Here is a 22,459-nt window from a genome sequence, read left to right on the forward strand (position 1 = left end):
GAGAGTAGAAATAGAACAAAAACAAAGATTTCTTCTCCCTACTGACCCAAAAAAAATAAAAAAATCCTTAAAATAAAAGCCTAAAATTCCTAGAGACGCATGTGCCAAAAGAAAATGAGAGCTAAAATGTTGAAGACAACCTCATTGGCCTCCTTAATTTATACTATCTTTGAAAACACTCTATTTCTTCTCTTTCCAAATTCTCCAACAAACTGCCAAGTGGATTAGATTCCTCAACACTCTATAACAGAAAACAAAATTATGCTGACTTCGAAAAAACCAACAGACAGAATTAGGAAACACTCCCTTTCTTATAGGATTTTTTTTATTTTTTTGGGTTTAGGTGGGAGTTAAATGTATAAGGCTAGAGAGTAAGCGTTTGTGTTCTCTCTGATGAAATTGGTAGGCATCTGGTTCTTTTTTATAAGAGAATCACTATCATTGATAAAATAAATAAATAAATTAATTAATATAAAAAAAAACATACACAATCAGCTGGATTGAGTTGTCTTGACTAGTTCAAATTGTTCTTCAGATTCAATACTCATTCATTGGATAATTACAGTGAAAAAAGTTGACCTAGATCCAAGGTTTCGGAAATGCATGCCTACCGAACTTCCACATAACTCCCAAACTTAAAAATGAAATTCAACAGTAAAACTTGAAAATAGTTGTCTTGCACGTTTTATGTTTTAAGCATGATTTAGCCGTCCAACCGCTCGACATCCAATGACTCTTTTGCATCAGTTCTAATTTTGTTTTTGAGTTTGTCCATAGAACCGCTCCTATATATATAGGGTGACGTTCGGCAACCAAAGTTAGAGAGCCAATGTCGTTATCCTATATGGGTTAGAAGTTTCGGAATGGGCTGATTTTTTGTGAGGACAAAAGTGGTTGAGAATTGTGGATCATTGATTTTTTACTGTTAATTTGTAAACCACTTTTGATGGGATTAGAAGTTTCAGATTGGGCTGATTTTTTGTGAGGATGAACTCCTCCTCATAGAGATCATCGCTGGCTGCTGAATGCTACCCATATATATATAAAACTTATTATGAATTATTTTTAGGAGTAAGGATATAGATAAATGGATATATTAATGATATATTATATATTTCATTATTATTATTTATTTGTTTTTTTTATTTATTAAAAATATATTCCTTCCAAGGAGGTTGATAGGATGTTGGCAACCCATAGAACCGACCCAAACTGAACAAAACCGACCTTAGTTTAGTTTGGTTAGGTTCTGTTGGCATTTTGGTTCGGTTCAGGTTCTTATTTAGTGGAACCAACTTATGTCGGTTTGGTTCCAATTTGGCCGCAAATCAAACCAAATTGCACACCTTGTTATAAGGAACATACCTTTTCTTTAGCTCCTGGGGTCCCCGACTGTGAAAGTGCCACCAATGGAGGGACAACTCCAAGAAGCACTAAAATACATAATCTATTGCTGTTTGTGCAAAGTTCTAGAAGCACATCAGCTGCATATTCCTTCCCCCTCGCTGAACCCAATTCAACAACCTCAACAAGAATGGGAATTCCTCCACCCTGACCAATCGCACTCCATCCCTCATATATTGTTGCAAGGTTCGCCAAAACCACAACTGCTTTATCAACCATTCCAATCAATGGGTCCATTAGCTCGACAAGGTATTTCACCGCACCGCCCTGCACGATTTGGGTTTTGTTCTCTTGAAACATAGACAAATTAAACAAAGCCGTTGTTGCCTCTGTCCTTCCCCTAGGCATCCCGCTGCCCAATAACTCTACAAGAGGCCCGATTACCCCAGACCTCCCAATCCTGACATTGTTCTCCTCAATAATTGATAGGCTAAAAAAAGTTGCCGCTGAGTTCTCCCTTGCCGCAACACTCCCCATCTCAAGAACGAGAATGAGGGGTTCAATAGCATCAGCATTTGCAATCGTAGACTTGTTGTTATCGTTCATTGATAAGTTGAGAAGTGATATGATAGCATTTTCTTGGATCTTTGTGTCTGTTGAGTGAAGCAACCGACCAACAAACTTATGGCCCCACAGTTTGCAATTACAACCCTATTATCCATGTTGTGCTTGGCGAGTAGGTGGAGTTCAGCAGTGGAAGTTCTTTGTAAATCCATCGAAGTACTTTGCAAGTCCTCGACTAACTTCCGAATTCAGGTTTCAATACCAAAAAGATCTGCTTGCGTGTTAATGGCCGAAGAAGAAACTATCCTTGGGACAAACCTCTCAATTGGGTGGTGCCAGATGGTATGGCTTCTACATCATGCTTCAATTAATCAAGATGGAAACTTGGGTTCCCTATGTGGGGTTTTAGAAGCAAAACTGGAGGCTCTGAAGTTACTTCACTTGAAGCATCACTGCTATAGTGGGTTAGATCGCTCGACACTTGTGAGACCTCATTCACATCTCTACTTTGATTATGGCCCTGAAACTGTTCACCAGCCCTTCTAGCATCCAAAATTTCTTCTGCACCCTCTGAGACCAAAAGAGCATGAGAAAGAGACTTTTCTCTTCGTGGTTTCCACTACACGATAACCACTTATGTGGTTGTAGACACCCCATTTTTGCACTCGCCTGATTAATCAACTCATCAACCCGATCGCAACAGTTCCCAATGATGGATGTCTATTCCAATGCTTTATTTTGTTACCAAATATGTTTCAGGAATCCGGATGAGGTATCTCGAACAAACAAAACTTAGAAACCACGCTACGCTAGGAAAATACGACCCTAAGAAACATAGAAATCATCATCTTGCAGACAAAAAGAAGCTCCACGATAAAAATCACTAAAAATGACCAAATTACCAAAATACCCCTAACATTAAAATAACCCTAGAGCCTACGTTACGATTAGGAAAACTCATTCAAACACATAAAATAACAAATCAAAATCAGATATATTATTTCGCCAATTTTCACAAAATTTGACAAAATTACGAAAATGTCCCTCATAAAGTTCAGGACTATTTCATACAAAAAACTTTATAAATGATAAAAACTAACATCCCATTGAATTCCTTATGAAAAACTGATTTCAAAACATCCTGGAACATTGAAAAACGACTTAAAACGTAAAAAATCCTCTCCGAGGGCAAAACGGTAATTTCACAAATTTAATAATTAAAATTTTTAAAATTAATAAATAAAACATTAAATAATGTAATGTGAAACATTAATAAAATTAATTTAAAAATTTAAACTAAAAAATCGATCAATCAGGCTTTCAGGCAAAATTGTTGATGGTTCCTAGGATATTTATTCAAGGATTCCTCCATCTGAGGGCCCAAAGAATTAAAGATATAATAAAATGGGATTCTCCAAAAATCAAAGTCAATCAAGTAAGACTAAAGTGAACCTTAAAGTTAATCAAGTAAGACTAAAGTCAAGATATTAAAAGTTAACCAAGAAAGACTAAAGTCAATCTCATAAGACTAAAGTCAAAATCCTAAATGAAAACCCTAATCTAAACTAATCAAGTCAATCTCATAAGACTAAAGTCAAAATCCTAAATCAAAACCCTAATCTAAACTAATCAAGTCAATCTCATAAGACTAAAGTCAAAATCCTAAATTAAAACCTTAAAGACTAAGTCAATCTCATAAGACCAAAGTCAAAACCCTAATTAAAACCCTAATCAAACCCTAATGCTTCTAAAAAACTTTATAAATAAGAGCCTCCACACCCTATTTTCGTATCAAAGACAAAATCCTAGAAAAAGTAGGTGAAGAAGCCTCTACAACCTCTCCAAAACCCTAATTTTGGAGTCCCAACTCCTTACCTAACACTCCTACTTCGATTTTAGCCTAAAAAACACCTAGAAACCTTTTAAAAATACCCCAAAATCCATAATAAATTTGAAACACCCAGATCCAAGAAGGAAATACCTTTTCTCGGAGATCAGAAATCAGATCCGGAGATAGAACGAAGTAAGAAGTACTGTACAAGGAGCATTTTCACTAGATGTGAGGGAATAAAACCTTTGTAGATTGAAGGTAAGATTTTCGTTATTTTTATATCTAGGTTTTTTCATTAGCGATGTAATCTTATTTGGGATAAGTAGAGATCGGCATTGTCCGGATGGGGTTGGTGCCTAACACCTGCCAACCCCGTAATATGATCACCGGATTCAATTTTTCTATAGTAGATTAATTTTTTATCCATTTTAGAGTCAGTTTGGTTTCTAGACCATAATAAGTAGGTGGCGACTCCCAAACCTCAAGGGTCAAAAGTGGATCCGCGCACCCCGCGGATCGAGGGCGCTTTCAGTGGCAACTCTACTGGGGACTATTGAGGATCATACTTGAAAAACCCCAAGTATGGGAGCATTGCCAAGATGACCTAGTTTTTTTTATTTAGTTCGATTTATTTTATTTATCTATTTATTTTTGTGGCTTAATTGTGGATGATTTTGGGTATTATATTTTTGTCCCATTAAGGGTCACTTTTTGATGATCCCTAAATTATGAAAGATTCAAATTGACATATGAAAATGATGGAATGATGAATGTTGGGACAACAATGTTAAAATACTTTTACAGAATATTCTAGTTAGAATTAGGTCTGGGCACCTGTTAATAATACGTAGATCTCATCAAGTAGATTGATTTAGAACTGAAATTCACTCAATTTCGTTATCAGGAGCCTTAGATATCATCGATGCGAGTTCAATATGTAAATCTGGAATTGTTGCTGAATGATTGTTGGGACAACAATGTTAAAACATTTTTACAGAATATTCTAGTGAGAATTAAGTCTGGGCACCTATTAATAAAACGTAGATCTTATCAAGTAGATTAATTTAGAACTTGAATTGACTCAATTTCGTTATCGGGAGCCTTAGATATCATCGATGCAAGTTCAATATATAAATCTGAAATTGTTGCTGAATGAATGTTGGGACAGCAATATTAAAACGTTTTTACAGAATATTTTAGTAAGAATTAAGTCTGGGCACCTATTAATAAAATGTAGATCTCATTGATTAAATTAATTTAGAACTTGAATTCACTCAATTTCGTTATCGGGAGCCTTAGATATCATCGATGCAAGTTCAATATGTAAATCTGGAATTATTGCTGAATGAAGGTTGGGACAGCAATGTTTAAATGTTTTTACAGAACATTCTAGTCAGAATTAAGTCTAGGCATATTTAATAAAACATATATCCCATCGAGTAGATTAATTTAGAATCTAAATTCACTTGATTTCGTTATCGGGAGCTTTAGATATCATCGATGCAAATTCAAATTGTGTTTTCCTAATTCACAGAAAATCCGAATTTATTTAATGTTAATACAGTTAATGTTTCTAAGAGCGAGCTCATTTGACACTAGGATCTTTCTCTTTGATTTTCTTTTGGGATGTGTTTCTAATTTTTTTATAATTTAAAAAAAAGAGGGTTCATCGCTTCTCATCTCAACAATTATCATTCTATCATCAATGTAACATCTATTGGAATTTCGATTTATTTTGGATCACCCAAAAGTGATTATTGATTGAACCATAAAAATTATGAAAATTATGCCTATGGCAATGATTGGATCTAATTGATTATTATATGCTGTACTTATTGATTGATCTGCCATAATTGATGTATGCAGGAGATGTGCATGTTTAAATCTTAAATTGAACTATATGAATATGTTTTTGATCAATGTATGTCTGCACTTGTATGATTTAATATCCTCTCTTGTATGGTTTAATTGGACCCATGACTTAACCTGTTTAAAAAAAGGCTCCGGGCACACCCCACCTTGTTTTGCACACACCACATGCACGTTTACTGTTTTGCACACTTACACGTCCTATATAGCCAATATGGCACTAGTGCGTGGCCCGGTCTCTTCGGAGATGCGACGCCATTCATGAAAACCATAACTTCAGTCACGTACCTTAGGGTATATCAAACTGGGACATCAATATTTGTCTGATCAAGTGATTCTGAGAGGTATATTGATGCACTCAGGCTGGAGCAACCTGAGCCTTTGACCTATTGTGAGACACATAGTCACATGTCCCGATTGCCAACATAGTACTAGTACGTGGTCGGTCCTCTCGTGGGATGCCAAACCATTTATGAAAGCTACAACTCTGGACTCGTACCCATATGTATGTAAAAGATAATCTAAGTTTATCAATTGCATTTCTTGGTCAAAATCGGTGCCTAAGTGAGATTTTGCCCCACTGTACCCTACTGTACGAGGGGAATAGACTACGTCTATTCTAGACGAGAGGTATTTAAGTGGGCCCTTGCTCAGCATTGTGTGCCACCTCTCAACTGGAAATCAAACTGGCTGTTTTTGACTTTAGAGAAGTGAGTTGAGGTTTTAGATTATCACCTATACAGTATATCAAACCAAGTCACCACATATCGAGAGGTATATAGGTGTATTTGGGTAAGGGTGGCCAGATAAAAATGTATTGCATGTAGTAAGCTTAGAGTCTAGAAACCTTCCCTGTAGGTCACGACTCGAACTTATCGTGGGTGTTCTAGGGTTGTTTATTGAATGGAATCTTATAAGACTTTGTGATTGATATGAATGTATGTGAATGATGAGATCAGAATGCATGTGAATGATGAAATGGATGTATGTGAATGATGAGATCAAGAATGTATGGTTGTCCTCAAGGACCAAAAATTTTATTTTGGAAATTAAAATAAGTGCACCGACCCAATAAAGAATCCATTTTTGGCAATAATTCGTAATGACCCAGTCCATCTCGATCCAACAATCATGATGTGCCGAGCCATTTAAATCAAAATAAAAATCAAATTCTTTGCTAAATTCGGGTTTCAACCCATTTTCAAATAAGGAAAATGATTTACAAAAGGAAAACATTTTCTGGGAAAAATATTTTTCAAAAGAAAATACTTTCCAAAAGAAATGAAAAAGAAGGAAATATGATTTACAAAAGATCTATTTTTGCATGAAAAATTTTGAAACATGTTTTTTGCCAAAAATCAATTTTTTGCATGGACTTTGGAAAATTACCAAAATATGTTTTTCTAAAAAGAAAATGATTGCAAAAAATAATCATATTTGAGAAAATTATTCAATAAAAACATTATTTTTCAATAATTTTCAAGAGTGCAATAAAATTATTTTCCTTCTGAATAATCATTGAATTGATGAATTGTTTAATGGATTGGTGCACAGAATTCGATAAAATCTTAGGGTTCATTTAAAACGTTATCAAGGGGGTAACACTGAAATTGATCAGATTCACCTTCAATGAGGTTTAAGGGTAACTCATTGTACCTAAGCTCAATCGTCCATCGTCTAGCTAGGGTTACTAGTCCGGTCAGTTGGAACGAACGTTAACGCCAAATCAATCATTTAGAATATCTCAACATTTTTCAGTTGTTCCCTGAAGATCACAGTGCCTCAACCATGTCGGTTGTAAGCAATGTCTCAGTCCTCAGTCCTAATCAAGCTCGGTATGGGTAGTTGTCTTGAGTTTTCATGAGTCAGTTGGATTAGCTCGAGTCCTTTTTTCAGCAAAGTCATGTTTTCTTTAAATTGAGTCTACTCTTTTCCTGTTGAGTCAAGTTAGTTTATTGAGTTTGTCAAGGTGTCTGTCGCCCCTTGTGAATTTGATTGGATAAAGAAAATTTTTGAATACCTCGAACGCATTAACGAATTAACTAATAATCTAGAAACTAATAATGATTTTGGGTATTGTATTTTTCTCCTAAACAAGAAGATAAGAGTCGGGTTCAAGAAAGCAAAGGTCATTGACCTCAGAACAGAAATAATTTCCTAAAGAGATTCAAATAGAAATCATTCTATCCCTGGAGGAACACAAGGGGATAATGAATTTTCTCAAAAATTTCAAAAGACTTGTTCGTGTGGGCCTATGAGGATATGTTAGGTGCAAGATTGGGTGTTGTCTGACACAAATTAGATATTGACTTGATAAAATGAGATCAATGAAGATGTTACAGTGCTAGACTTCTCAACATGGTAGAGCTCCCAGAATAGATTACATTTTCAGACTAATGAAACAGTTGAAGCAGTATTGATATCTGATAATGGGTCGTATATCAAAGCTTAGGTTATCACTCTGTGTTCAAAGTTCGAGGTTCGACATCACATTATCTCTCTACCGTCCTCAGATTAATGGAAAGTTGAAGCAGCCAATAAAATATCTCAAAACAATCATCAAGAAAATGTGTTAATCACACCAGGATTAGTTGGAGAAGTTACCATTCACACTAGGGGCACATCATACTTCAATGCAGGTTTCTACTGGAGCTTTTCCCTACTTTCTAGTGTATGATATGGAATCAATCTTACTAGTTGAAATGGAAATCCCGTATCTCAAGGCCTTCAAGGAAAGTCAATTGTTAGAAACTGATTGAGTTAGTCAGTGGTATAAAGAATTAAACTTGATCGGAGAAAAATGACTAAGAGCTTTGTACCACTTGCAAGCTTATCAACGAAGAATCGCCCGTGCGTTCGACAAAAAGATCAAGGTCCGCCACTTGCAAGTCGAGAATTTAATACTTAAAGAAAATCAGACACCTATCTTTAACCCTAGAGGGAAGTTCAAACCAAATTGGAGAGGTTCATTCATCATCAAGAAAATATTACCAGGAAAAGCTGTCAGACTTCAAGATCATGATGGAATCGAATTACCAGAGTCAACCAACCTTGACTAGATCAAACGGGTACTACATTTAAGGAGGCCATTTTTGGCCGAATCAATTTTTCTGCTACCCAGTTCAATATCTCCTGTCTCAGCCCTTTGCAGTCTTTTAAAAAAAAATGATGCCTTTTTCTTTCTTAGCTCGTTCACCTAACCTAGGGGAGGGAAAAATTCGAACTATGTTTAGGTCTGATCCCAAAATTCTGGGATACGTAGGTAACCTGAGAAATTACTTCAGGCCCGACCACATCAAAATAAAAAAATAGATTCCCCGACAAAGAAAAAATCTAAAAAGAAAAAATTTGAAAGAAAAAGAATTATCATCCAAAATTGGGAAGAAAATTCAAGAAAAAATTTTAAATGAAATGTCACACAAGGCGCATTTGGGTTTTTGAGCATCAAAATTCCTTTTTTTTATACCCAGTTCTAAGCCCACCTATAAAAGTCCTCCTAAGTACCGTACGAAAAGTCAAGGAAGATAGCAAAACATGATCAGACAGTAACTGTAGAAGATCAGAAGAGAAGAAAAAGATAAAAAAATGAATGATGAAGCCTGCTAAGTTAAAAATCCGAAAAGAGCAACTTAGACAAAAATTAAGGTAAGCTCGCAAGGTTGAAAATCTGAAAGGACAACTTTGACAACAATCAGAGCCGAGAAAAAAAAAGAAAAAGCTCGCTAGATTGAGAACATAAAAAGACGATCTAGGCAAAAGCTAGAGTAAGCTCGATAGATTATAAACCTTAAAAGGCGATCTAGGCAAAAGTTAGAACAACAAAGAAAAACAGAAGAAAATCCCAAACTGATAATAGTCCGAGCTGAAACATCCGAAGTCCAAAAAATCAAGGTCAATACTTAGCTTAAACCAGGCATAGACTCGGAAGCCACAAGTATCTTGACTACGATTGATCTGAAAATTCTTACTTCCCCAAATTAACCAAGAGAGAGAAGAATAAATTCTATGATGAGTCTCAAAAGGAAAATAATTTTGTTCTCTTGAGCCTGACTCAAAACCTTCAATAAAATTAATCAAAATTAAAAGTTAGATCTTTATTGCGCTTGTGGTAATCAAATATTTTAAACCTTCATACAAGGGGCATTTTTCTTTTTCTTCTAATATGTAGTTTTCCCTTATACTAGGGGAATTTTTTATTTTTGCATGATGAATTCAATTATTTTCAATGCCATGTTTATTGTCAAATTACATTTGTCTAAAAGATAATGATAACCCCAAACTTAAGGTTACCCTCTTGATAACAATTTTTCGAAAAACTCGTGAGGTTCAAACTCAGGTTTTAAATTCATAAAACTTTTGGATAAAACCTTGAGGTTTAAACAAATGCATTTTGGATCTCACATAAGAGATAAGCCATTCATTCTGTCCTAGATCTATTCATTCCCAGATTCAACCCCTCTTTTCCAGATTTCATTTTCAATCGTTATTTCCTAGATTTATTCCTTCATTCTCAGTTTTACTCAGCCAGATGCCGCCGAGGACTTTCTTTGAATTATGCTCAGTTGCCGCTGAGGGCTTTCTCGGAACTATATTCAGTTATCACCGAGGGTTTTATCGGAATTACGCTAAGATACCATCGAAGGTTTTCTCGGAATTATGCTCAAATGCTGCCATAGGTTTTCTTGGAATTATGCTCAGATGCCACCGAGGGTTTTCTCGAAACTATATTCAGATGCTGCCAAGGGTTTTCTTGGAATTATGCTCAGATGCCGCCGAGGATTTTCTTGGAACTATACTTAGATGCCGCCGAGGGTTTTCTCGGAACTATGCTTAGATGCCGCCAAGGGTTTTTTTTGAATTATGCTCAGATGCCGCCGAGGGTTTTCTCAGAACTATGCTCAGATGCCGCCAAGGGTTTTCTTGGAATTATGCTCAGATGCCGCCGAGGGTTTTCTCGGAATTACGCTCAGATACCGCAAAGGGTTTTCTTGGAATTATGATCAGATGCCGCCAATGATTTTCTTGGAATTATGCTCAGATGCCGCCGATGGTTTTCTCGGAACTATGCTCAGATGCCGCCAAGGATTTTCTTAGAATTATGCTCAAATGCTGCCGAGGGTTTTCTCGGAACTATGCTCAGATGCCGTCAAGGGTTTTCTTGGAATTATGCTCAGATGCCGCCGATGGTTTTCTCGGAACTATGCTCAGATGCCGCCGAGGGTTTTCTCGGAATTATGCTCAGATGCCGCCAAGGGTTTTCTTGGAATTATGCTCAGATGCTGCCGAGGGTTTTCTCGGAACTTTGCTCAAATACCGTCAAGGGTTTTTTTCTGGAATTATGTTCAGATGCCGCTAAGGATTTTCTTGGAATTATGCCCAGATGCCGCCGAGGGTTTTTTCGGAACTATGCTCAGATGCCGCCAAGGGTTTTCTTGGAATTATGCTCAGATGCTGCCGAGGGTTTTCTCGGAACTATGTTCAGATGCCGTCGAGGGTTTTCTCAGAACTATGCTCAGTTATCGCCGAGGGTTTTCTCAGAATTATGCTTAGATGCCGTCGAGGATTTTCTCGGAACTATGCTCAGATGCCGCTAAGGGTTTTCTTAGAATTATGCTTAGATGTCACCGAGGGTTTTCTCGGAACTATGCTCAGATGCCGCCAAGAGTTTTCTTGGAATTATGCTCAGATGCCGTCGAGGGTTTTCTAGGAACTATGCTCAGATGTCGCCAAGGGTTTTCTTGGAATTATACTCAGACGCCGCCGAAGGTTTTCTCGGAACTATGCTCAGATGTCGTCAAGGGTTTTCTTGAAATTATACTCAGATGCCAGCGAGGGTTTTCTCGAAACTATGCTCAGATACCGCCGAAGGTTTTCTTGGAACTAGTAAGAGCTCGCGCTTAAAGACTTGACATTTTTCTAGTTCAGGGAGAGTTTTACCCTTAAAGATCCGAACACCCCGACGAATTGCTAAATCAGCCTGCAAAATGAACTGTCACTAGCTTTGGCATTCGGATATCGCATTATCTACCAAAATAGATTTGCCATCTAATTTGATTCAACCCTCTACCAAAGAGGGGCATCTGTAGACACCCCATTTTTGCACTCGCCTGATTAATCAACTCGTCAACCCGATCGCAACGGTTCCCAATGATGGATATCTATTCCAATGCTTTATTTTGTTACCAAATATGTTTTAAAAATCCGGATGAGGTATCTCGAACAGACAAAACTTAGAAACCACGCTACGCTAAGAAAATATGACCCCAAAAACATAGAAATCCTCATTTTGCAGACAAAAAGAAGCTTCCGATAAAAATCACTAAAAATGATCAAATTATCAAAATACCCCTAACATCAAAACAACCCTAGAGCCTACGTTACGATTAGGAAAACTCATTCAAACACATAAAATAACAAATTGAAATCAGATAAGTTATTTCACCAATTTTCACAAAATTTGACAAAATTACGAAAATGCCTCTCATAAAGTTCATGACCATTTCATACAAAAAATTTCATAAATGATAACAACCAACATTCCTATTGAGTTCTTTATGAAAAATTGATTCCAAAACATCTTGGAACATTGAAAAATGACTTAAAACGTAAAAAATCCTCTTCGAGGGTAAAATGCAAATTTCACAAATTTAATAATTAAAAATTTTGAAATTAATAAATAAAACATTAAATAATGTAAAGTGAAACATTAATAGAATAATTTAAACTAAAAAATCGATTAATCAGGCTTTCAGGCAAAATTGTTGATGGTTGCCAGGATATTTATTCAAGGACCCCTCCATCTAGGGACCCAAAGAATTAAAGATATAATAAAAGGGGGATCTCCAAAAATCAAAGTCAATCAAGTAAGACTAAAGTCAACCTTAAAGTCAATCAAGTAAGATTAAAGTCAAGATATTAAAACCCAACCAAGAAAGACTAAGGTCAATCTCAAAAGACTAAAGTCAAAACCCTAATCTAAACTAATCAAGTTAATCTCATAATACTAAAGTCAAAACCCTAAATTAAAACCTTAAAGACTAAGTCAATCTCATAAGACCAAAGTCAAAACCTTAGTTAAAACTCTAAAAGAAATCCTAATCAAACCCTAATACTTCTAAAAAACTTTATAAATAGGAGCTTCCACACCCTATTTTCGTATCAAAGAAAAAATCCTAGAAAAAGTAGGTGAAGAAGCATTTACAACCTCTCCAAAACCCTAATTTTGGAGTCCCAACTCCTTACCTAACACCCCTACTTGGATTTTAGCCTAAAAAATACCTTGAAACCTTTCAAAAATACCCCAAAATCCACAACAAATTCGAAGCACCCAGATCCAAGAAGGAGATACTTGTCTCGGAGATCAGAAATCAGATCTGGAGATAGAACGAAATAAGGAGTACGGTACAAAGAGCATTTTTACTAGATTTGAGGGAATAAAACCTTTGCAGATCGAAGGTAAGATTTTCGTTATTTTATATCTAGGTTTTGTCATTAGCAATGTAATCTTATTTGGGATAAGTAGAGATTGGCATTGTCTGGACGGGGTTGGTGCCTAACACCTGCCAACCCCGTAATATGATCCCAAGATTCAGTTTTTCTATAGTAGATTAATTTTTTATCCGATTTAGAGTCAGTTTGGTTCCTAGACCATAATAACTAGGTGGCGACTCCCAAACCTCAAGTGTCACAAGCGGATCCGCGCACCCCGCGGATCTAGGGCGCTTTCAGAGGTATCAGTCCTAGACTTCTCAACATGGTAGAGCTCCCAGAATAGATTACCATTATCAGATTAATGAAACAGTTGAAACGGTATTGATCTCTGATAATGGGTCGTACATCAAAGCTTAGATTATCACTCTGTGTTCAAAATTTGAGATTCAACATCACATTGTCTCTCTACCATCCTCGGCTTAATGGAAAGGTTGAAACGACTAATAAAATATCTCAAAAAAATTCATATTAGGGGCATATCATACTTCAATACAGTCTTCTACTGAAGCTATTCCCTCCTTTCTAGTATATGATATGGAAGCAATCTTATCAGTTGAAATGGAAATCCCGTATTTCAAGGCCTTTAAGGAAAGTCAATTGTTAAAAATAGATTGGGTTAGTCAGTGGTATAAATAATTAAACTTGATCGGAGAAAAATGACTAAGAGCTTTGTACCACTTGCAAACTTATCAAAGAAGAATCGCCCGTGCATTTGATAAAAAGATCAAGGCCCGTCACTTGCAAGTTGAGGATTTAATACTTAAAGAAAATCGGACACCTATCTTTAACCCTAGAGGGAAGTTCAAACCAAATTGGAGAGGTCCGTTCATCATCAAAGAAATATTACCAGGAAAAACTGTCAGACTTCAAGATCATGATGGAATCGAATTACCAGAGTCAACCAACCTTGACCAGATCAAACGGTATTACATTTAAGGAGGCCATCTTTGGCTGAATCAATTTTCATGCTATGCAGTTCAATATCTCCTTTCTCAGCCCTTTGTAGTCTTTTCAAAAAAAAAATGATGCATTTTTCTTTCTCAGCCCGTTGACCTACCCTAGGGGAGGGAAAATATCTGAACTATGTTTTGGTCTGATCCCAAAAATTTGGGGTACGTAGGCAACCTAAGAAGTTACTTCAGGCCTGACCACATCAAAATAAAAAATCTATTTCCCCATACACTACAACATTTTTTATTTACAACGGTGGATTTTTCCGCCGCTACAAGGTAATTTTTCCTCCGGTAAAAGTTATTGCGGCGATGAGCAGTGGAACTAAAGATCCGACGTTGTTTCCTTCGTCGCTAACTATAGCAGCAGATAATGTATTCCGCTGTTGCAGGTAGTACTTTTAGCGGCGGATATTAATATCCGCTGCAATAGGTCGAATTTTTAACAAATAGAATATAGTACATATAGCAGCGGATATTAAGATCCGCTGCAATAGGTCAATTTTTAATAAATAGAATATAATACATATAGCGGCGGATATTAAAATCTGCTACAATAGGTCAAATTAAAAAAAAAAAATATAACACATATAGCGGCGGATATTAAGATCCGCTGCAATAGGTCAATTTAAAAAAATATATATATAACACATATAGAGGCGGATATTAAAATCCGCTGCTATACGTTTTTTAAAAAAAGAATAAAAATTATTATATATCCTTCAAAAACAATATATAAAGACGGAATTTGTATCCATTGCTGTAATTTTTCATATATATATATATATATATATACATTTAACCTATGTCCTCCCCCTTGTCTGTATCAATTGCGAAGCACACATACACTATTTCGATCACATTATCCAGCACATGCAAAATGAATCCAAGCACCACAAAGAGCAATAACCATGCGACAACTGCCACAAAATTAAATTGGATGGCTAAAGTGAAGTAGCGTTTATAGAATGCCATGTAAAACAATAGGCATATAAAAAATGATGTGGATGAAGGTAGGATGAGAGGGTACAAACACACTAGAATTAATAGTAAACGCGGCTTTAAGTAAGTACATTTGGGGATTACTCCATACTCACTCATAGATTTTATATGCAGTTGAAAATTAGTGTACATAATGTCGAACAGGGGTAAATTTCCTCCTGATTATACAGAAACCTGTGAAGAACTTATAGCATTCCAAATTAATATCATATAATACATACAAATTTTCATAATGGTAAAAAATTAGAGAAGAAACCGATGTAGATTATCTTCTAGTAGTACTTGCAGCTATACAAAATGGCTAGTTGTTTCACCTTCGATTGGTATACAACTAGAAACTTTAATAGTTAAAAAAAACTGATAAAAAAATGGATGATAGAATTGAATATAGAGTGCATACTTAACGTACAGGAAGATGTATGTAGTCATCCCCTTGATTAGCTTCCATGTCTAAAGTTGGATCAACCCTTCTAATTTGCAAATGGAAAATTCTTCAACATAGAAAGTACAAGAGAAATGTTTAAACTATGAAAAACAACAGAGAAACGCAGCAAAAATGGACCATTTCCTTCAAGATATTATCAACATAAACAAACGGAAGTTCCAATGTTACGAGAAAGAGAAAGTGAACCTTCCGCCGAGCTTCACTAGCCAAAATAGCATCATGCTTAAGAAAAACAGCAAGCTCCTCATCTTCAGCAGCTTCTGCTGCTGCAGCAACATAATTATTCATTCTATGGATATTTTTTGCTCTACAATATTTGGTCCAAAAATCCTTTTTAGTCATCTACAAGTCACAAAAGAAAATTATGAAGAACAAGAACAAAATATGAGACCAAGACTTCCCCAGGTAAATGCACCCTTCAATATGCTCCTAGCCCTAGTAATAAAAATTTGCTAAGATTATAAACATATCTATAATCACTTAGTTCATATGCCCTACTTTTGTTTTAGACATGAATGGGCGTGTTACTCCGGCAAAAAAAAATTTAAATTTTTTCCTGGGCATGTGAAATCAAAACCATGCCCACTTTTTGCAGTGTGGTTCGCCAACTATGGACCCCAGACTCATCACGAACATTGTTATCATGTACATTAAATTGATCTCAAATCACATTTTCCCCATAGATTTTCTCAAATTCAACCAAATATAAAAATCTTAAGTTAAAACGATTAAAACTGTCTTCCATTGAGAAAATACAAGTTTTCAAGGTACTACTTTAGGGATAAAACCACAATGGGTAATTGATGATGAATTTCAACTTCTAGTATTAGTTAACACCTTTCATGAACTGAGTACAAATACCATAGAAAACTCACTCAAATTATAGAAGCACTTAACACTCGTAGATTCGATGGAAAAGAATGTCAGATTAATAAAGGGCAATACTATTAAGAAGATTAAATTACCTGCAATTAGTTCCTACCAGTAGAAAACGATCGTAATCCAAGTGTGTCCTGAAAAAAAATTGCATGCATACACTTAAATACCTCCATAAATTAGTCTCACAAACAATATATTCCAACTATTACTTGCAACAACCAACTGAAGATAGCAGAAACATGGTACAAACATGTTAACCAACCTACTGTCCGCAGGATCACGTTTTGTCACATTAGGCATGGGGTCCAGGAACCAACCACCATCAGGGACTCTTTGCCTTGACACATAAAATGCAGATATGTCTCTTGCATGTAAAGCTATAACATGCAAGAGACAAGTCTTTGCCACACTTCCAACAATGGAAACATAAATTCTAGTATTAATTATTCACAACTTTAAGTGCTTATCAGGCACTCTGTAATAAGGGGTAAGATCATAAAATCCTAGTCTACACTTAACAATGCATCCTATTGTAAATGCGCAGAACAATACAGATATCCATCAATATTTTTGACTATGAACCTACACCACAATAGCTAAATTTCTGATATTCAATCCACATGTTGCATTAATAGTAGTATAAGCATCGATCCCTCTGAAATTTCAAAAATGTTGAGATAAATACTAACCACAATCTCTCGTCCGGTACCGGTTCCAGGCTCTGCATAAAATCAGAAATGTTCATACTTAGGTCCCTTGAGAACTTTTTGGTGAGCTTAAATTAACACCCGATTAGATATTTTTTTTATATGGTTCATTATTCCTTTCGCTCTAGGATAACCTTAGCAATGCGTAGAAATGGAAGCAAATTAAAGATAATCTTTAAAGTATAGTTGATAGGAATCAACACACCCTAGGTTACATCACGGAAAATGAATTTGAGGTATACAATGAAGAAAGCAACTATCTTGGGTCATAGGTAGTAAGTAATCTATATTTTACCACAGAGGAAAGTCTAAATGCCTCAAAGAAGGCTACTATCACTAACTATTTTATGTTTTTTGGGTAACTCAGGGTGTCCCCACCCCTTACGAAGCGGGACTATTCCCTGAGGATGCACATTGACCGCCAACAGACCCCTCACATCAATTTCATTCAGGGAGTGGTATTGAACTCACGACCTTGGACAAAAAGTCCAAAGCCTTGTGCTAACTCCACTGTCCCCTGGTGGGTCGCTACTATCACTATAGTTATCAAACAAATAAAAAATGATGCACACATCATGTATGCGTATGCGACAGTAAGGGAATACATAAAAGTAAATCAATATTGATAGGTGTGCATCTATGTGATATATTAAGTTTTAAATGTACCAATTCTCCAGCAAATATGGTTGCGAATGCATCAGCAATTTGACCCGAAAGCATAACAGTTGCTGCATCCCTATAGAATAACACAGGGATTTCAAAATACAAACCTCACTTACCTTCATCAAATAATTGATAATTTTTTTCTTTTTGTACGAAACGCTAATGGGCTTGTGTTCTATGTAAACTCTTAACTGGAAAATTAAAAAAACAGAGGCATGAATGCCAATATGTGCAATGGTTAATGAGCACAGTACCTTGGGGACAGTCCGATATCTGTCAAGAACACTAAAAGATAAGTAAACCAACATGCAGATGTAATGTCATTGAGCATGTGGCCCACTCCATAGTAAAACACAAAACATCTTCCGAGGGCCTTAGTGCACGATTCTTCATCCCCCATAGCATAAAATAGAGTAGCAGACACACCTGCTTTCTATAAAAAAAAAATGATACACCTAGACTATAGACAATCTATCACACGTCCAATGTGTCTTTCATCATGGAAATCCCTGCAAAGAATGTATATATTGGGGCTTCAGAAAGGGAAAAAAATGTTTTACTCATTGTCTTATCTATAGAAATGTTAATTTAGAGAATATGCAGTGTTCAATCGGGCTTCATTGTCTTATAGATAGGTATACACATATGTATGCATCAACATTCTAATGAAATTTAATCTTCTTTACTCACATTGAAAAGGGTAGCAGCCATATGTGCATCAACTGCACTAAAAGGATCATCAAGGAGGTAGATGTCTGCATCATTGTAGACGGCTCGAGCGAGTTGAAGCCTTTGTTTCTGTCCTCCACTCATTTTGAGCCCTCTTTGTCCGATTTCTCTACTCAATGGGCTGGGACACTAGTACAAGAAACATATGCAACTCTTCATTTCCTACAAGACAATGATACAAAATTGAGTATCACATCCAATACATTGATACTCTGCTATAATGTTTAGTATTGTCTTTGACCTTCAAATCCCCCCAAATATAATGAAACTTCTAAGTCTTGCAAAGTTGCTTGCTGTAAAGTTTGTTACAACACGCTGTTTGTACATTACTACAAATAAGAAATTGTTCGGAGTTTAGAAATACACTATCCCTGTAAAAATCATCATCAAGTCTTAAACGTAAAATTTGTAATCTCAACTCCCAAAGTTAAGTATCATATAAGACTCATAAATACTAACACCAAAACGATAAAATAATGTTAAGGACAACATATACCTTGGAGTACCCAAAATCACATATGCTCAGCCCACATCACTACCACCTTCTTTCACATGCAATAGTAGCAGTTGTTGCCATTTCACGTCCACAATAGCAAATGACATTGTTTTTTTCCCCTGATCATGTCATATGACTGTTCACAACAACTCCATCTCACACACTTACTTTGTTGCCAGCACACACGGGGAGAACATGGAGGCATCCAAGCAATAACAGCTTGAATGTCTACAACAGAATGCAAACTATGTATCTAACTGATTGCAGAATTTAAAAAACAAAAAGCCTTGATGTTACTCTGATGAAATAAATAGACATGAAATTTAGAATGGTATTAGTTCTCAAGGAAGTAAAATATTGAAAGCTGGTTCTTTGGCTCTACCTGAAATCAATGGACATGTGCCGCTCATCACACATCAAGTAAGATCCAATAATAAATGGAGCATCTCTTGGATATAGTCATGTATGTCCCTTAATTGCATTGACCAGACAATCCTAATTGCTGCGAGTTTTGCTTTCGAACAGTTGGAAATGAAAATATTTACAACTGCTAAAACATGTTCATGAATTCAGATATAGTTATTGACAACACTTTTGGGACCATAGCCATATCAACATGATAACTAGCCATATTGACAAGGGCATACATACGTACACTGAGTGTTGCATACAGATCATAGACACCCATATCCATCATGAAATTTGGGAGTCCATCATAGTAAACTTTAAAAAAAATAAAAAAAATAAAAATTATGGAACCACCAGAGATTCTTATTTTTACCTTATATTCATTAAAAATTTCATCAGCAGATATGATTTTCTCAACGTTTTTGCCTTCCCTACAAATGTAGACGATGCCATAATCTTTGCATATAGTCTGACCCTGTAAAAATTATAGAGGACTATTTGATCAGTAATATTTTCCAGCTACCCCTAAAGGTCCTAAATAAAGAGAATTTTGTTTTTCTTATTGAAAGAGAAAGGAAGACATTCTCAAATACCATTTTAGGACAAAAGTATCTCCTTGAGTTGGTCATAGATTGAGTCCTACATCCCAGGTCTGCTGATTGGTTCATTTTAGTGTCCTAAGAACTTGGTGTGTTCATTGAAGAACACATTGGAAAGCACACATACCCAATCCAAAATCCAAATTTAAATATATTCATTTATTTCCTGAATTATTTTGAAAAGTAAACATAGTAGCTATTTGCATAGACTTCACCACTTTCCATTTTCTTCAAAGAACTTTTTCGTCCACTGAATGAAATCTTTGTCGCATGGAAATCTAGAAAATGATAAGTTTTTTTTGTCATCTTCTTCCCAAAAATCCATCCTCACACACTAGTTTAAAGGACCATACATACAAAGGAAACCACAATAGATAAATTTATGTTTCATTTAGAACAAAACAACTAGAAATGTTAGATTTTCAGATATAAACCACAAAAGATAGAGAATAAAAGGCAGAATGCTTGAAATTAGGATCATACATCGAAAATCGATAGGAATCCTTTGACGAGCTTGAATTTTGTAAAAAAATTTAATGAATTCTGCTTAGATTGGACTTTCCACTGCCAATGATCAAGTAAGAACAACAGCTGAAACTTGAAATTCTATAAAAAAAGTTTAAAAATTTTAAAAAATAAAAAACTATATGAAAGATTTTCACAATTAGAGAATTGTACCTTGAAGATTTGTAGAAATCCTCAAATAGAACTTTGAAATCTCAAAAGGAAACCAATTTGATAAAAAGGAAACCAATTTGATAAAAGCTCTGCAACGAAACCCTAGAAAAAGTTCCCTCTACACTTATGCATTGAGGCTGGTCGAGATGAAGATGGAGCATCGTAGGGTTTGAGGATTTGAGAAATAGAAGAACACTTGATGTAAATCGAAAATAGAGCTTTATTAGGGTTTGAAAAACAGATATCAGATGTGAGAAGTCGAAGATCCCTTAATGGAAATAAAAAATGGAGCTTCGTTAGAGTGTGAGAAACAAGAACCAGATGTGAGAAGTCGATCAACACTTGATGGAAATAGAGGATGGAGCTTCGTTAGGGTATCCGTCTCACTGTTCGTTCCAGTTCAAATGTGAGATCTAAAGGTTTCTCCCGAGGTTGCTGATCTAAACTCGATACTAAGAAACAGTCTTCAATGGAGAAACGGCTTTAAATCGTTTTCGATTTAAAACGGCTAAAATCCGTCTCACACTACTGTTCCTAATTCGTTGTTTTCTTGTAGTGCACCAGCAGATGAGAGAACGAGGGAGAGTGACAGACGAACCAATAGATGAGAGAACGAGAGAGAGTGATAGGCGAATGAACGAGGAAGAAAATGGAAAGAAGAGGGAAAACAAGTTCACGGGTACTTCTCGTTTAGAGAGTTTTCCAGCAACATATGTAGATAAATCGTTTAATATGGTACTTATCGCAGTGGATATATGTATCCGCTACAATAAACTCACCCTATAGCAGCAGAAATTAGAAACCGCTGTTATAAATCGACATATTAAATAGGAAATCTTGTATCTATAGTTGCGGAAACTATATTCCGCTGCTATATTTAGTTTAAAAAATAATTTGATAATAATGAGGGCTTTTAGCATAAAAATATTGAGCTGTAGTGGCGGAAAATACATTCCGCTGCTATCTTAAATTTAACAAAATTGATAGATAGAACCTACTAAACCGAGTTTTTTATATAAATAAAATGATTTTTAGTGGCGGATATTTAAATCCGCTGCTATATTCAATTAAAAAAAATGATATAAGAAGAACTCACTTAACAGAACATATAAAATTTTTTTTGACTTTTTTAGGGGCGGATATACTTATCCGCTGTGATATTAAATTAAAAAACAAATTGCTAATAAGAACTGACTAAACAGACTATTTCATATTAAAAGAATTGATTTTTTAGTGACGGATTTCTTAATCCGCTGCTAGATTTAATTTTAAAAAAATTGTTAAAGAGAACAACTCCCTGATCAAAACTTTTTATATTAAAAAAACATTGATTTTGTAGTGGCGGACATATAAATCCGCTACTATATTCCATTTACAAAAAATTAACAAAAAGAACATATTAAACCGAACTTTTTATATACAAAATTTTAATTTTTTAGTGGCGGATACATTTTTCCGCTACTATATGTACTCAATAAGCACGACCCTATAGAGTGCGGATATGTTGGGGTCCCTATAGCGGTGGATATAATTTTTCGCTGCAAAAAACTCTATCTATAGAAGCGAATAATATGATCCGCTGTAAAAAAATCCTTATATAACGACGGATAAAATGATCCGCTGTTATAAACCGCCATTGTAGATGAAAAATGTTGTAGTGACACAATAAAAAATCAAGAAAAAAATTCAAAAGAAAAGGAAAATACCTTCAAAATGGGGAAGAAAATTCAAAGCAATTTAAAAGGAAATGCCACACAAGGGGCATTTGGGTTTTTGAGCCTCAAAATTTCTTTCTTTTTATATC

General features: G+C 35.6%; 2 protein-coding genes and 1 pseudogene across 13 annotated transcripts in view; all 3 read right to left on the reverse strand.

Moving 5' to 3' along the window:
- LOC147388129 (U-box domain-containing protein 4-like) overlaps positions 1 to 22,459 on the reverse strand; it is an 82,424-nt gene that overhangs the window by 237 nt on the left and 59,728 nt on the right. The gene's annotated exons all lie outside the window — the stretch shown is intronic.
- On the reverse strand, positions 270 to 15,499 carry LOC147388130 (U-box domain-containing protein 4 pseudogene; annotated as a pseudogene).
- On the reverse strand, positions 15,122 to 20,721 carry LOC147388131 (uncharacterized). 12 transcript variants are annotated; one of them, XM_086421421.1, is made up of 11 exons: positions 20,656 to 20,712; positions 19,972 to 20,541; positions 19,752 to 19,853; positions 18,971 to 19,441; positions 18,436 to 18,636; positions 18,000 to 18,254; positions 17,749 to 17,818; positions 17,065 to 17,096; positions 16,462 to 16,509; positions 15,683 to 15,803; positions 15,144 to 15,542 (listed from the first exon to the last, which is right to left on the reverse strand). In XM_086421421.1, exons 6-11 carry the CDS (start codon positions 18,143 to 18,145, stop codon positions 15,522 to 15,524), a joined length of 438 nt encoding a protein of 145 aa, XP_086277547.1. In that variant the 5' UTR covers positions 18,146 to 18,254; positions 18,436 to 18,636; positions 18,971 to 19,441; positions 19,752 to 19,853; positions 19,972 to 20,541; positions 20,656 to 20,712; the 3' UTR covers positions 15,144 to 15,521. The 12 variants fall into 12 exon arrangements, with proteins under 12 accessions (XP_086277548.1, XP_086277547.1, XP_086277540.1 ...); XM_086421414.1 differs by having other exon boundaries at positions 15,149 to 15,803; positions 19,972 to 20,055; positions 20,193 to 20,255; positions 20,656 to 20,721; XM_086421417.1 differs by adding an exon at positions 18,716 to 18,789 and having other exon boundaries at positions 15,149 to 15,803; positions 20,656 to 20,710.

This window comes from Akebia trifoliata, chromosome 13 (assembly GCF_017979445.1).
Source record: "Akebia trifoliata isolate Shusen 1 chromosome 13, ASM1797944v1, whole genome shotgun sequence".
Classification (NCBI taxonomy): Eukaryota; Viridiplantae; Streptophyta; class Magnoliopsida; order Ranunculales; family Lardizabalaceae; genus Akebia; species Akebia trifoliata.

Excerpts from the sequence above, each read along its gene's own strand:
- LOC147388131 (XM_086421419.1), bottom strand. The coding sequence starts at position 18,145 with ATGGGGGATGAAGAATCGTGCACTAAGGCCCTCGGAAGATGTTTTGTG. Across the intron at positions 17,819-17,999 it reads GATATCGGACTGTCCCCAAG|GGATGCAGCAACTGTTATGC; the intron begins GTACTGTGCTCA and ends GTTATTCTATAG. Across the intron at positions 16,510-17,064 it reads GTACCGGACGAGAGATTGTG|GACACACTTGGATTACGATC; the intron begins GTTAGTATTTAT and ends ATTTTTTTTCAG.